This window comes from Borostomias antarcticus (genome assembly GCF_949987555.1).
Source record: "Borostomias antarcticus genome assembly, chromosome: 18".
In the NCBI taxonomy this organism is placed as follows: Eukaryota; Metazoa; Chordata; class Actinopteri; order Stomiiformes; family Stomiidae; genus Borostomias; species Borostomias antarcticus.
Window position 1 is genome coordinate 6,908,960 of NC_140251.1, and position 13,197 is coordinate 6,922,156.

General features: G+C 50.1%; 1 protein-coding gene across 1 annotated transcript in view; it reads left to right on the forward strand.

Annotated features, from left to right (window-relative positions):
• syt7a (synaptotagmin VIIa) overlaps positions 1–13,197 on the forward strand; it is a gene marked incomplete at both ends in the record, with an annotated part of 89,671 nt that overhangs the window by 54,747 nt on the left and 21,727 nt on the right. The window contains 3 exons of the mRNA XM_084452930.1: positions 118–197; positions 2,027–2,161; positions 9,612–10,004. Coding sequence (XP_084309056.1) covers positions 118–197; positions 2,027–2,161; positions 9,612–10,004 — 608 coding nt within the window. The remainder of the gene's footprint in view (positions 1–117; positions 198–2,026; positions 2,162–9,611; positions 10,005–13,197) is intronic.

Consider the following 13,197-nt stretch of genomic DNA (forward strand, 5'->3'; position numbering starts at 1 on the left):
AAGTCAAAGGTTTCTCTCTCCCTCTCCCCCTCTGTCTGTCTCTCTCTCTCTCTCTCTACCTCTCCCCCTCTGTCTGTCTCTCTCTCTCTCTCTCCCTCCCTCCCTCTGTGGCTGAAGGGGAAGAGGAGTAAGCCACTTGTGGACTTGACAGCAACCCCAGAATTGGTGCGCGGACGTGGAGAGAAGAAATCTATCAAGTAGGTGCACGGGGAAATGGTTCTGGTTGGGGCCCGAAGAGTCCAATAATGACCCTCTCTCCATTCAGTCAGCACTCTACCGAAATCCCCCCTTAGAGCCGGTACCAGTCTGCGCCACCCTGGTACCGAGACTCTCAGCAGACAGTTACAGTAGTGAAGCGGAGTGGAGTGAGTTTTTTTTCCCCCCCTTTTTTTTGTGTGTGAGATGGAACAAACCGTTTATACAAGCTATTGTGGGTCCTGAACTGGAACCTAGAACACATTATTGTTGTTCCAGTGTGTTGGTGTTACGCCATGTGACGTTAGACACACACAAACAAACAACCGGGAGCCTGGCTTGTTATCCCCTGAGAGAAGCTCCCTCTGAGACACTGGGCAAAATGTTAACGTGATTTAATCAGTATAGATTGGTCCTGCATTATCTTACCTGTGCCAGTTAATTTTTAGTCTAGGAAATTGCAGCACACCCCAGCTATCTCCCTTTTGCGAGATCTCCTCCAGAGATATGGAATGTCCCTAAGTGCAGGCATTCGCCCAAAGCCTTCACAGTGTGAGGTGCAGATTTGGTGTAGGGACCTCGATAGGGCACATCCAAGGATGTCCTTTGACCGCTGAGACTCCCCTATGCTGGTAACTAATTTCAGTAGTAGTTTTGTCTTGTATTTTTAATCAAACAATTGACCTTGGGGTTCCTTGCGCATACTGTACTGTATTTTATATAGGTCAATAACAGTGAATGTCAGCGCTGCAGTACTCCGTACCTTCCTCATGCACTAGGCCCATTAACCCACATTAACCTGTTTAACCAGCCCTGCTCTACAGACAGGTCTTATCACAGACCTTTGTCGGTGTGTGTGTGTGTATTCTGTCTTCACGTCATTTCAACACTATCTGTGAGGACGTCTCTGGTCTCCAGGGTGGGTCTCTGGATTTATGACTGCCTGTGAACTCGGCTCACCAAATCTTGTTTAATGTTCGCATTTTCCTCTTCACTGGTTACAGCAGCATGGATGTGCTCTCTCTCGCCAGCTTACATTTCTCTCTCTTTCTCTCTCTTTCTCTCACTCTCTCTCTCTCTCTCTGTCTCTCTCTGTCCTTCTCTCCTGTCCTGTCCCTCTGCTGTGGAACTAATCACTGCTATGCTGTGTGATGTGTGACTACAGTGACTCTGCTCAACCATTTCTCTTCCTTCTCTCCTCTCTGTGATTGGCTACTGTACGGTGGTCTGTGATTGGCTACTGTGCAGTGTGGCTGATGCGCTCATCCCTTTCTTCCTCCCAGGGGGACTGACTTCTCTTAATGCTGTTGATCTTTCTTATATTCCTCATCATTAGTGCTGTGTTAAATAAGCAAACTGTAACCATGTGCTGGGTGTATTAATTGCAATGTGACTTGATGTCCTCTTGTTGTCTCAGTCTCTGTCTTTGTCTTTGTCTCTTTCGCTGTCTTTCTGTCTCTGTCGCTCTCTCTTTCTGCCTCTGTCTCTCTTTGGCTCTGTCTCTCTGACTCTCTCTCTCACTCTGTGTTTGTCTGTCTCTCCCTGATTCTCTCTCTCTCTATCTCTCACTCTTTGACAATTTGACAAGCTCTGGCAAACAAATTGTAAATGGAATGAAATGAAACCTGTTTTGTTTAAAAAATCCACCAGGTGCAGCTTTCAGATCCCCCCACCCATTGAAACCAAGCCTCTGCATCACCTCTGAAAGGAGCCGTGCCTGCCCCCCCCCTCCCTGGCCAGACGGCGGCCCGGGCAGTCAGCTGGCGCTCGGTGGCGCCCCCAGGCTGCCCGCGGTTGTGTTGCTCTGACCTATCTCTCTCTTTGGCCGCAGCGATCTAGACAGAGACTTTTGGAATAACAATGACAGCAGCACAGTGCAGCAGAGGTGGAGCTCCTATCCGCCCAAGGAGTTCGTACTAAACATTTGTCCCTATGTCCCGTATGGAGATCAGCGCCTCACGCTCAAGTGAGTCTTGGTCAAAGGCCGGTAAGAGCCCCCCCCCTCCCCCTTTCCCCGTGAGCAGGGCTGTAGTGAGGCGGGGGCAGCCTCCCCCCATCCCCTTCTCCCCCTGTCCCGGTAAAAGCCCTCGCTCTCCATCCGTTAGCACGGAGGGACGATGAACCTGAATCGGTATTTCATTGACAGTAGACTGTGTAGCACTGTAGTGTATCGAGTGTTTGGTTTATCTGCTGTCTCTCCCACACTACTTCCCACATTTTCCCTTGCAGCGAAAATGATTCTTAATGCTTTACGCTTTAGGGGTGAATTTCAATTCAGCGTGCAGGGATAACACGCCTAAAGGCGTCACCAAACAATCCACAGAAACGCTACACAATGACAATCGCACGGACGACAGTGTGCCGTGTTTTTATAGTAACCGTTGGTGGATTTAGCTGACGACGACATCATCATTGCTCATTGTTTACACACAGGGAGCCGCACACTATCACTGTTGATGATTACTTACTCGTAATCTGATGAAGACACGCGAGGGCAGTAAATGTCACACAAGCACATTATGGGCATCCCCATGACAGATATTAAACTATTACCACAGCAAAATAGCAGAGCCCCCCCCCCAAAAAAAAAGACTAATGCTACTCTTAACATACGGCTCCTCTCACCTTTAATGGAAAGAAAGGTCCATGTTGGAATGCCCCCCATTCCCTGCAGCCCTGCTGGTCGAAACTACAGTAACACCACTAACCTCTAACCCACCTCTCTCCCATGGGGCGTAACCATGGAGACGGACAACCCCTCATAGCCTCACTCGCCAAATAACCAGCTCACACCTTAACCCGACCCCTCTGCTTCCCCCAACCCCCCCCCCCCAACCCCCCCACACACACACACACACTGTCTCCCTCCCCTCCCTGTATGAACAGACCCCTCCCCAACCTAGTGTTCCTAATGGAGGGTTGACCGTTGCACCTGCTGCTGGTGTGCTGCCTGTGTTTCTTTCTTGTGTGTGTGTTTTTTACGGTGTGCCGTCGTGTGTTCTTCACGCTCTTCTCCGATCCTCATCAACCTCTCTATGAACTGGATGTACACTCCGCCGTAGCTGTAGGATCAGGCCTGACTAAAACAGCCTGAACCTGGCAACCCTCTCTGTAGCCAGCCGGCCTGAACCTGGCAACCCTTTCTGTAGCCAGCCTGGGTTATTCCTTGCTTACATAATTATAATGCAAGGCTATGGATGATGAATAGTGATGTATGGTGTCGTCTAGTACATTCCGAACTACAGTAGTTTACCCACAGAACCCTCTGGGCATTAAGACGGTAGTATTTAGTGTTAAAGGAGAATGCTCGTTTTTGACAACCTGGACCTTATTTACGGCATATTATAAGACGTTTGACTCACTGAGATAACTTTGGTGTAATTTGGAGGCCTGTAGAAGAAATTTAAAATCCAGCGCGAGCCAAGTATATCCATGTAATGGCGGCGGACGGGGCACTGAGAATGCAGCTTCTAAAAAATATATTTTCTGCCGCGAAACATTTGTTTTCATCAATCTGTCTTTATGAATCGCTTGTTGTGCTTACATAGAGCGAGGGCTTGTTGTGGTTTTTCACATGCCTCTGTAATATGATCTTTAGAAACAAAATTGCTTCCCCACTTGCTCCAGCACGCATGCGCACAGCGTGCTGGGGCAACGCTTGTTATCTCGGTGAGTGAAACGTCTTATAATATGCCGTAAATAAGGTCCAGGTTGTCAAAAACGAGCATTCTCCTTTAAGCTGTCTGTTCACCCTGACTAGACCCGACCATTAAGGGCTCTGTCTGGTAGATAGCCTGGGGAGAGGGGAACCCAGTGGGATTAGGAAGGTGCTGGGTCCTGGGGATATGCTGGACTGTGGTACTGCAGCAGGATTACTGGATGAAAGCTGTGCCTATAGATGGTGGCTGCTGATCTCATGAACCCTAAAGTAAACTCTTTTCTCTGTTCTCACAGAAGACTTTGTTTTCATGGAGAAGAAAAAAAAAGCCTTGACCAACACATCATTGTGGATAAGTTGTGTTCACAAGTTACGACTCAAGTGATCATTTTCATTAGTCAGGATTTTCATGAAGACAGGGGGATGAATGGGGCCTTGACCTCCCACCCCATGCCATACTATTAACTTAAACTCCAGAGGTCACACTGTAGCAAGCAGACATTAGTGAAATGATTTTCTCGCTGGATTCTCCTGAGATCAGCAGATTTCAATCTCTATAGTGACTGTAGGCCTCATTCATCAAGCATGTGAACTCTACAATACGACCAGTGTCATGGCCTTCAGGGATTTATTGACATTGCCCTGGCTCTGAAGGTCAGTAGGGGGCATTTATCCATATTGAACTTGTTATTGTATGTGATTAATATCTCTAAAGCACATGACATGACCTTTTGGTTAATCGTCGTGGTGATATGGCATGCGTTTTATTTGCCAAAATCATTTATCAGTGCATTTCGTGTTGTTTTTAATCTGAACAAGAACAGATGTTTTCTCTCGATATAGTTATGCTGTCAGTATTTAGTTTTTAACACGTATGCCATGAGTAACGTCGTATAACGTTAATTTTCACCAAATGAACAGATTGTTCACACGCAGTAAAATATCAAGTCAGCAGTCTGGATGAGTTTTGGTCTTTGCCTTTCATGTGCATACAATATAACGCTGTGTTTGTAAGATGGTGTTCTAGTACACACCTCCTTACACACACATACACACACACACACACACTGACGGATAAATGAGGCCTGCAGTTCCGACAGTGACCATGTCTCTCGCTGTGTGATCCCCTGCCACCGCGGAGACTGTGTGACTGTGTTCGGGCAAGTCAATTGGTCAGGATTATATGTGACAGTAGGAGTGTGACCTTCAGAGGGACGTTCACCAAGCGCTGTTCCCGTTTACCTCCACAGGCGGACGACTGACTCCGCCCCCCTCCTGCCTCAGCTCCCGTCCCCTTTTCTCCCAGGGCGGGCAGCCAGGTGCAGGTGTTGAGAGAGTCGCTGCGCATCAATGGGATGGAGGCTATTAATGGTCATGTCACAAGAGGGCACTCCTGTGCTTCCTTCTTGATGATCACCATTGTCATTCGTGTTCATTGGAGTTCGGGTGCTGATTTCATCTCAGACACCTGTTTCCTGCATCCCACTGATGGTATGACCCTCTATGGGGCTGTGAAAGGCTGAGTTCCTACCAGATATCTGTATCGCATTAGTTAAACAAACAGGACTTAATACAGTGACACCAAACATAGCCCATTGTGGACATAGCGGTGAAAAATTCTCATCATGATATTATTATATTCTCATGGAGCAGTAGCCATTATCTAGGGTGGGGTGTTTTGTACCTTTTGACCTTTTCATCGATAAAAACCTAGATTTCTTTCACTTTGAGTGATTGCCGTTCACCCCGTCGATACGGGCCGACATCGCCTAATCCAGCATCCCCTCAGGCAGGGTCCCGATTGGTCGGTTTGCTTGTTCCCCGGGCAGACACACAGTTGACTCCTGCTCACAGTACGAATCTGTGTAACGGCGCATTTCAAGGTCAAAGTGCGGTTTCAGTAAATTGAGAGTTAAACACGTATGTCCCGACCCCCTCCCTCCTACTCTAACAGCTATGTGTGAATGCAGCCGCAGTAGTGGTCACCCTCCTCCTCCAGCCCCCGGGAGAGAGACTCCTGGCTGGTACCCCCCCCCCCCCCCCCCCCCCTCTCCCCCTCTCTCCCACGCCGGACCATAGACTCTCCTCTTCCTCTTCCACCCACCTGTCGTCTCCTGACCTGGACTCCTAGCCCCTCCCGCCCCCGGCACCAACCCACCCTCCACACTGACCTGCTCCGCCTCCGACATGTGGCCGCTCAACCTTCTCTCTGTTTTTCTCTCTGTCGTTGTCTCTTTCCTCCTCTTCTCTCCGTCTGCGTGTGTTACCTTCTCTCCCTCCTCCCAGCGGGGCCGTGCCGGGGGGGCAGAAGGGGGGGGCAGCGGCGGCGGGGGGGCTGGGGGACGACGGGGGGGGGCACTGTCACAGCGACAGCGCGAAGAGCCTGGCGGGCGCGGGCAGCCGGGCCGGCAAGTGGCAGACGGTCCAGAGCCACGTACAGTCCGGAGGACTGAGGCCCAGCAAGTGAGTCTGACCCAGGGGCCGGAGAACAGGCCTGCGGGCCCCTCAACTCTCTGTCAAAACATGGCTTACTTATCCATTCTAGAAATACAAAATGCATGGTTATTGTTTGATTGTACTCCATGATAACCTCCCGCTGTCCCCTATCCCCCGTGTCATGTTCTGATTTTGGGGTTGTGGTGGTAACCAGCGATGACATTGGCAAAAGCACAGCGGGAGGGAGGGGGAGGGGGGGGGGGGAGGGCCCAGCTGTCAAGGTGAGTGTGTGGGCTCTGGGAGGTGCGATGACTGCGGGGAGCGTGTCGGAGACGGGGATGTTAACGATAGCCGCTTCACAACACCGTCTCGCCGTCTGTCTCGCCATCTGACCCGACGCTGCGCTCAGTAACCCGGCTCACAACGTCGCACTGAGGTGAACATGCATTCTATAGGTAATGAAATAGTGGAGCCTGGAACACAGGTTTTCACACACCGACGACTGTAATACAACTGTACTGACAGACTGTAATAGGGCTGTAATGACAGACTGTAATACAACCGTACTGACAGACTGTAAGACAACAGTACTGACAGAGTTTAATACAACAGAACTGACAGAATATAATATAACTACTGACAGACTGTAATAGGGCTGTAATGACAGAATGTAATACAACAGTACTGACAGACAGTAATACTGCACAACTGTACTGAGAGGACTTTGTGCGTACATACTGTACTGTATGTTTCTCACCAAGAGAAGACATGGTAAATGGTACTGCACTTATATAGCGCTTTTCCACCTTAGCGGTACTCAAAGCGCTTTACAATGGCCTCTCATTCACCCATTCACACACCAATGGCGGTAGCTGCCATGCAAGGTGCTAACCTGCTCATTGGGAGCAATTTGGGGTAAGGTGTCTTGCTCAAGGACACTTCGACATGTGGACAGTTGGAGCTGGGATTCGAACCACTGACCCTTCGATCACTGAACGACCCGCTCTATCAACTGAGCTACAGCCGCCCCACATGGCCCAGTATGGAATGAGACTCCTTGCATTTGAGCTCACCAATTAGTTAAGTTACTGTGTGTTTGTGTGTGGGGGGGGCGCAGTATCACATGCCCCCCCATGCGTTCTAAATGACGTGTTTAGGCCCTATTTCCAACATCATAAATGAGGCGGTTAATTTTGGTTCCTCGCTCTCTCTCTTATTTCGCACCTTTCGTTCACGCCTCACGTCATGCGCTCTCTCCCCTCTCCTCTTTCCTCACATTTGCTCCTTCACTTCCACACTCCTCCTCCACTCCTCTCATCTTTCTCTTTGTCTGTAATTGGATTCTATTTTCAGGCCCTGGCTGCCTGTGTCTCCAGCGTTGGGTCTCGCACCCCATTTTCTCCCTGTCTCTCCCTCCGTCACCTCCTCCTACTGTATCTCTCCCTCATCTTTCCCCTCTCCGTCCTCCATCTCTCTCTCTCCCTCTCTTTCTCTCTCCCTCTCTCTATCTCCCTCTCCTGCCTCCATCTCTCTCTCCCTCTCTCTCTCTCCCTCTCTCTCTCTCCCTCTCCTGCCTCCATCTCTCTCTCCCTCTCTCTGTCTCTCCCTCTCTCTCTCTCCCTCTCCTGCCTCCATCTCTCTCTCCCTCTCTCTCTTTCTTTAATCTGTCCTCTCTCCTACCTCTCTCTCTCTACCTCTCCTGCCTCCATCTCTCTCTCCCTCTAATTTGTCCTCTCTCCTGCCTCTCTCTCTCTCTAATCTGTCCCCTCTCCTGTCTCCATCTCTCTCTCCTCCCTCCATCTCTCTTTTTCCCTGTCCTACCTCCATCTCTCTCTCCTGCCTCCTTCTCTCTCTCTCTCTCTCTCTCTCTCTCCCGCCTCCATCTCTCTCTGTAAAGCCTACATTTTACCTCACGCACCTCTCAATTATATAACTTTTATATGACCTTACTTTGACTCCCCTTTTACCCTGTTAAGTTGGCAAAGCTCAAACAGATTGACATGGAGCTGGACAGTTTACGTCCGGTCCCAGGGAGTCACCTAATGTGATGCAAAGCAAAGAAATGGCTGTACTGAGCCCATGTGCATCGCGCTCGCACGACCTAATTCTGATACCCTGGATTACACAGCGATCTCTGCAAGAGGAGGATATATTTAGAGTCGTGAAAACATAAAAGAGATGCGATCTGGGATTCAACCACCTGCATTTAAAAGAACCGTACACTTGACAATCTTAAAACGATCAACTGCGTAGGACAACATCGTCCTCACATCACAATGATAAAAAATTGTTTGGAGTAGGGAATCGACGTGAAAAAGGTAGTGTGCGAACTGAACTGAATCTGAGGAGGGAAGGAGTGGGAAATAAGTTCTTGAGAGAGGGAGGGAGGGAGGGACGGATAGATAGAGTTGGTTGGCTGCTTGGACGTCTCTTGGGGTAGAGCATTTATTTAAAACGTGGAAAAAAAATTGAAAGAGAGAGGGAATGCGAGGCTAATGTTCCAGTGCGTCAGTAGAGGGTGCGAGCGCAGAGACGAGGACATGGGGATCTCTCATCAGACCAAAAAGCCCTCGGCACCGGGACGACTTGGCGGCGGCGGCCGGCTCTCGGCGCCGCACACGCCCCGACACCTCGCCTGCCTCGCCGGACGCGCGCACTCCACGCCCATACGGACGGTGCACCTCCGCCCGCTGACCCCCACGCGAACCGCCTCGCCCGCCGCGCGCAACAAACCGGCCTCGTCCCACACACGCGCGCGCCAAACGCGCCCGGCTCCCCGCCCCCAGCAGCAGCAGCAGGGGGCGGAGCAGCAGGGCTGTCCGTCGTCGCCCAGGCAGCCCGGTGAGGAACGCGGGCCAGCGCGCACCGTCGACCACGCGGCCTGCTCCTTCTACTGCTACGTCTGCTACTGCTGCTACTGCTGCTGCCTCACGGCACTCTCCTTCTCTCTCCTCCTCCTTCTCTCCCCCCCTCCTCCTCCTCCCTCGGTCTCTCGCTCCTCCCCCTCCCCCTTCCTCCCGCTGACGTCACTTCCCTCCCTGGACGTTCCATTCTGCGGCCACCCCCCCTCCGCGCGCGCGGCGTCCCCCGCGGCCCCGCCGCGCTGCCCCACGTCTCCCGTTCCCGTCCTCCCCAACCTCTCGTCTTCTCTCTCTCCCCATCTCTGTGGTGGCTCCTCCCCCCCCTTCTCCTCCTCCTCATCCTCCTCTTCCCCTCCTCCTCCCTCCCCTCCCTCGTCCTCCCCTCCTCTCCTCCTCCGTCGGCCGAACCTCCTCTGCCGCCCCCGGCCCTCCCTGCCCTCCCTGCTCCTCTGTCCACCCAGCTTCGGGGACCTGACGGCCACCCTTGAGCGCGTCCCCCCCCCCCCACCCTCGTCGTCCGCTCCGGAGCGGCCACGCACCCTCCTGCGCCAGCAGAGCCTCCAGCAGCCCCTCATCCACCCGCCCGCCCCCAGGCTGGGCCAGTTCCCGCCCACCTCCCTGAGCCTGGGCCAGCTGCACACCGCCCCGGGCCAGCCCGGCGGCGGTGGAGGGGGCGTGGCGGGCGGCGGTGGGGGTCCCCGGGGGGTCCGGGGGAGCCCGGCGGGGGCCGGCGGCGCCCGGTACAGGGGAGGAGGCGGAGGAGGACGAGGGCGCTCGCGAGCGGGCGATCCGGGCAGCTGGGATTACATGATGGGCCAGATCCGAAACCGAGGCCTGGATATGAAGTCCTTCCTGTGAGTCTCTCTTCCTTTCTCATCCCCCCTCAGTAACGTTGCTGTGGTCTGTTCCTGTCTCTCTTGCTGGCTTAGCTGTCCTATCCTTTCTGTTGTTACAGATTTACAGCATCTACTGGTTGTTGTTGTTGTTGTTATTATTATTGCTGTGTTCTTTGCCTACTAGCTCCTGGTCTTGGTATTGTGGTGTTCTGTTCTGTACCCCTTGACCCTGTTTGTCTGTGATGATTTATCGTTTTTGTCTTTCGTACTTCTCCTGTGTTCTTGTTCTTGACGGAGCCTCTGAAGTTCAGGGAGGAATATTACTGATCTACTCATGAGAGGGTGTCACAGGATACTTGTGGTTCTGTGTGTGTGCGTGCGCGCCTGTGTGTATGTGTGTGTACACGCTTGTTTGTTAGTGTGTGTGTGTGTGTGAGAGAGAGATGGGATTTATATCATGCACATTGACAAATGACCTCCAGCACAGCCCTACTGTATCGATGCAGGCTAATGTTCTCATCAAGATTCAGAGCTGCTTCAGATCATGCAGCCGCACGGCCAATACCGGCTCTGCCTGACGAAGACCATGATGATGATGATAAAGAAGATGGAGCCAGATGAAGGGGGCAGAGGTTGAACTTTTCAGCCATGTATGTATGTATGCATGTAAATAAGATCTGGGGAAGAGAGGCTGTCTGTCAACCCTGAGCCCTGAGTAGGAGTGTGTAGACGGGGAGATGGATCCACCCTCCCATGTCATCTCAGTCTCGTATAGAGTGATATTAACAAGATTGGATTGTGTTCATTTTATTCTGAGTGGGAGAGCACATTTTGTTTACTTAATACATTTTATGATCCCTTTAAATCCCGGATATTAAATCCGAAGGGTTGAATAGATCACCAGCAATGATACTTTCCGATATTTCCAGGAAATATTATGGCTCTGTATTAGCCATGCCCATGCAATGGAATTAATTACAGAAATACTTCAATTTAGAGTGCTTGATGCAATCTGTCAGACAAGGGCAGTTCCTCCCCTAATTTCAAGCTGAATTGTATCATGTCACTAATAAAAATTAAAAAAATAGGAAATTGAAAAATCCATAGCATGAGTGAGTTGAACATACTGTGAACTTTTTCAGTCCCGCTCAGTGATACATTGTTAAGTGCTTTTATGCTCTGCTAAACAGGAACATCTGTTTGGATGGCGTCGGGCCGACCGTCTGCGATTGTCTGCACAGGATGCATAGCTTTGCTGGTGTTTGTCAGTATTCATGAGAAGATGTCACAAAGAGTCATGATGTATTTGGTATTCATACCACCCTGCTCCGTTGCATGATGTTATCACTGCATATATCCTTCAAATGACAGGGACTCTTAAATACTCTTAGCTTTAGGGAGATGGAGCAGGATACATAATTTACAGATTATTAACTCTCGAAATGTTCCTCTCTGTCCGGGTTGCTTCGAGAGCCATCCTGTGTCCTCAGTGTGTGTCGAGTGTGTGTATATCACTGCGTGCATGTCACTACGCATCAGTAAAGTCACAAGGGTTAAGCAAGTGAGTGTAGATTCATGTTAACCCTGAAAAATTGATCTTCTGTCTACAGCACCATTGCTCCCACGATAGATTGGTTACTACAGGCCAAAGAGAAGAGGGTGGGGGGTGGAGGGAGAGGGAGAGGGGAGGGATGTGAAGAAAATGGAGAAGGACACTCTCAAGGTGTGACACGTTTCATGTCCCTTCAATTGGTTTTCAGTGCTAGTATTATGTACCGGGTGTCTAGCACCTACCAAACTTCCTAAAGCACAGATGTGATTGGACAGCTAGATAGCCACAGCCACGCGTCTGCAAGTTACCATGGAGGTGATCAGACACTTCGCTGAAGTATAAATGCTAAATGTCAGTTGACTTTTTTTTTCTGTCGACAGACATTTGTCGAGTATAAATTAAGCTTTATAGACATTGTTTAGAGACTCTTGATTTCACTCCTGGCCAGATTCCCCCTGCGAGTGAAGTGAATCACAGCTCAGTGAATCTGTTGGAGATCTCATTGACACAGATAGCAGTCCTTGAGAACCATTTGACCAAATGAATCTCTTTAGAGATTGAAATGAATCTAAATGAATCTCTTTAGAGATTCATTGCTCCTCTGGCTTTTTGGCTTGAAATCAATGTTTTAATGTTAGTGTAGTTAATGCCGCTGTAATATTTCTCCTCTCCTGCCTTGGTGCTGGGTGGGTGCTTTCATTATAGTGCTTTGCCAATATTCTCTTGAGTGTAAATGTCCATGCTGTATTTAATGAGAGATGGGGGCGAGGGAGGATTATATATTCTAATCATGATATTTACCAGATTAAACCAGAGCTTTGAGATGTGAGGTGTTTGGGTAGGAGGATGAGGGGGTAATGAAACATCATCTAAGACGCACATTCGATGCAAGAACTACAGTATACTGTACTTGTAGAGTAAGCGACAGTATACAGTATATGTAGAGTTCAGCACTCTGAGATTTGTTTCACAAGGAAAAGCGCCTTATAAATAAAATGAATTATTATTATTATTTTATTATTAAAGTTAGATGATATAGATAAGATAATAATCTTATATATATCTTAATAACTTTGAGATATTTGTTAATGTCGTGCATCATGTGAGCTGCTGTGTTTTTGGGGGGTGGAGGTACAGTATTGTCAGCACAGTCACAGCGGAGGGCTTAAAGAGTCGATCTCTGTCTGGTAGCGGGGAGGGAGGGAGGGAGGAAAGGAGCGAGGAGAGAGAGCACGAAGCCGGTTAAGGCGCCAGCGTCTGGGGAGGGGGAGGGCGGAGGAGAGGGGACTTAGAGAGGGATCGTGGCAGAAAAGAAGAGATGAAATGCGGGAGAGAGTGAGAGAGCAGTGACCCAGAAAACGGTGACACACACCAAGCACCTCAGGATACCGTGACACTCAAATAGAAACAATTAGTCCAGATCTTCTTAATGAGGCTTAATTCAATCTTAACTGTAGGATGAGAAAGGTGAGTCTTGAGGGAGGGCAGAAGGCAGAGATTAAATAACTGAATAAATTGCTGTGTGTTTGCGTGTGACTGTGCAGTGTGTGGGTGTGTGTGCGTGTGTGTGAGCCCGAGCATGCGTATGCACACGTGTGGGTGTGTCTGTACAGTAGGTGTGTGCGTACAGTAAGTATGTGTGTGTGCGTACAGTATCTG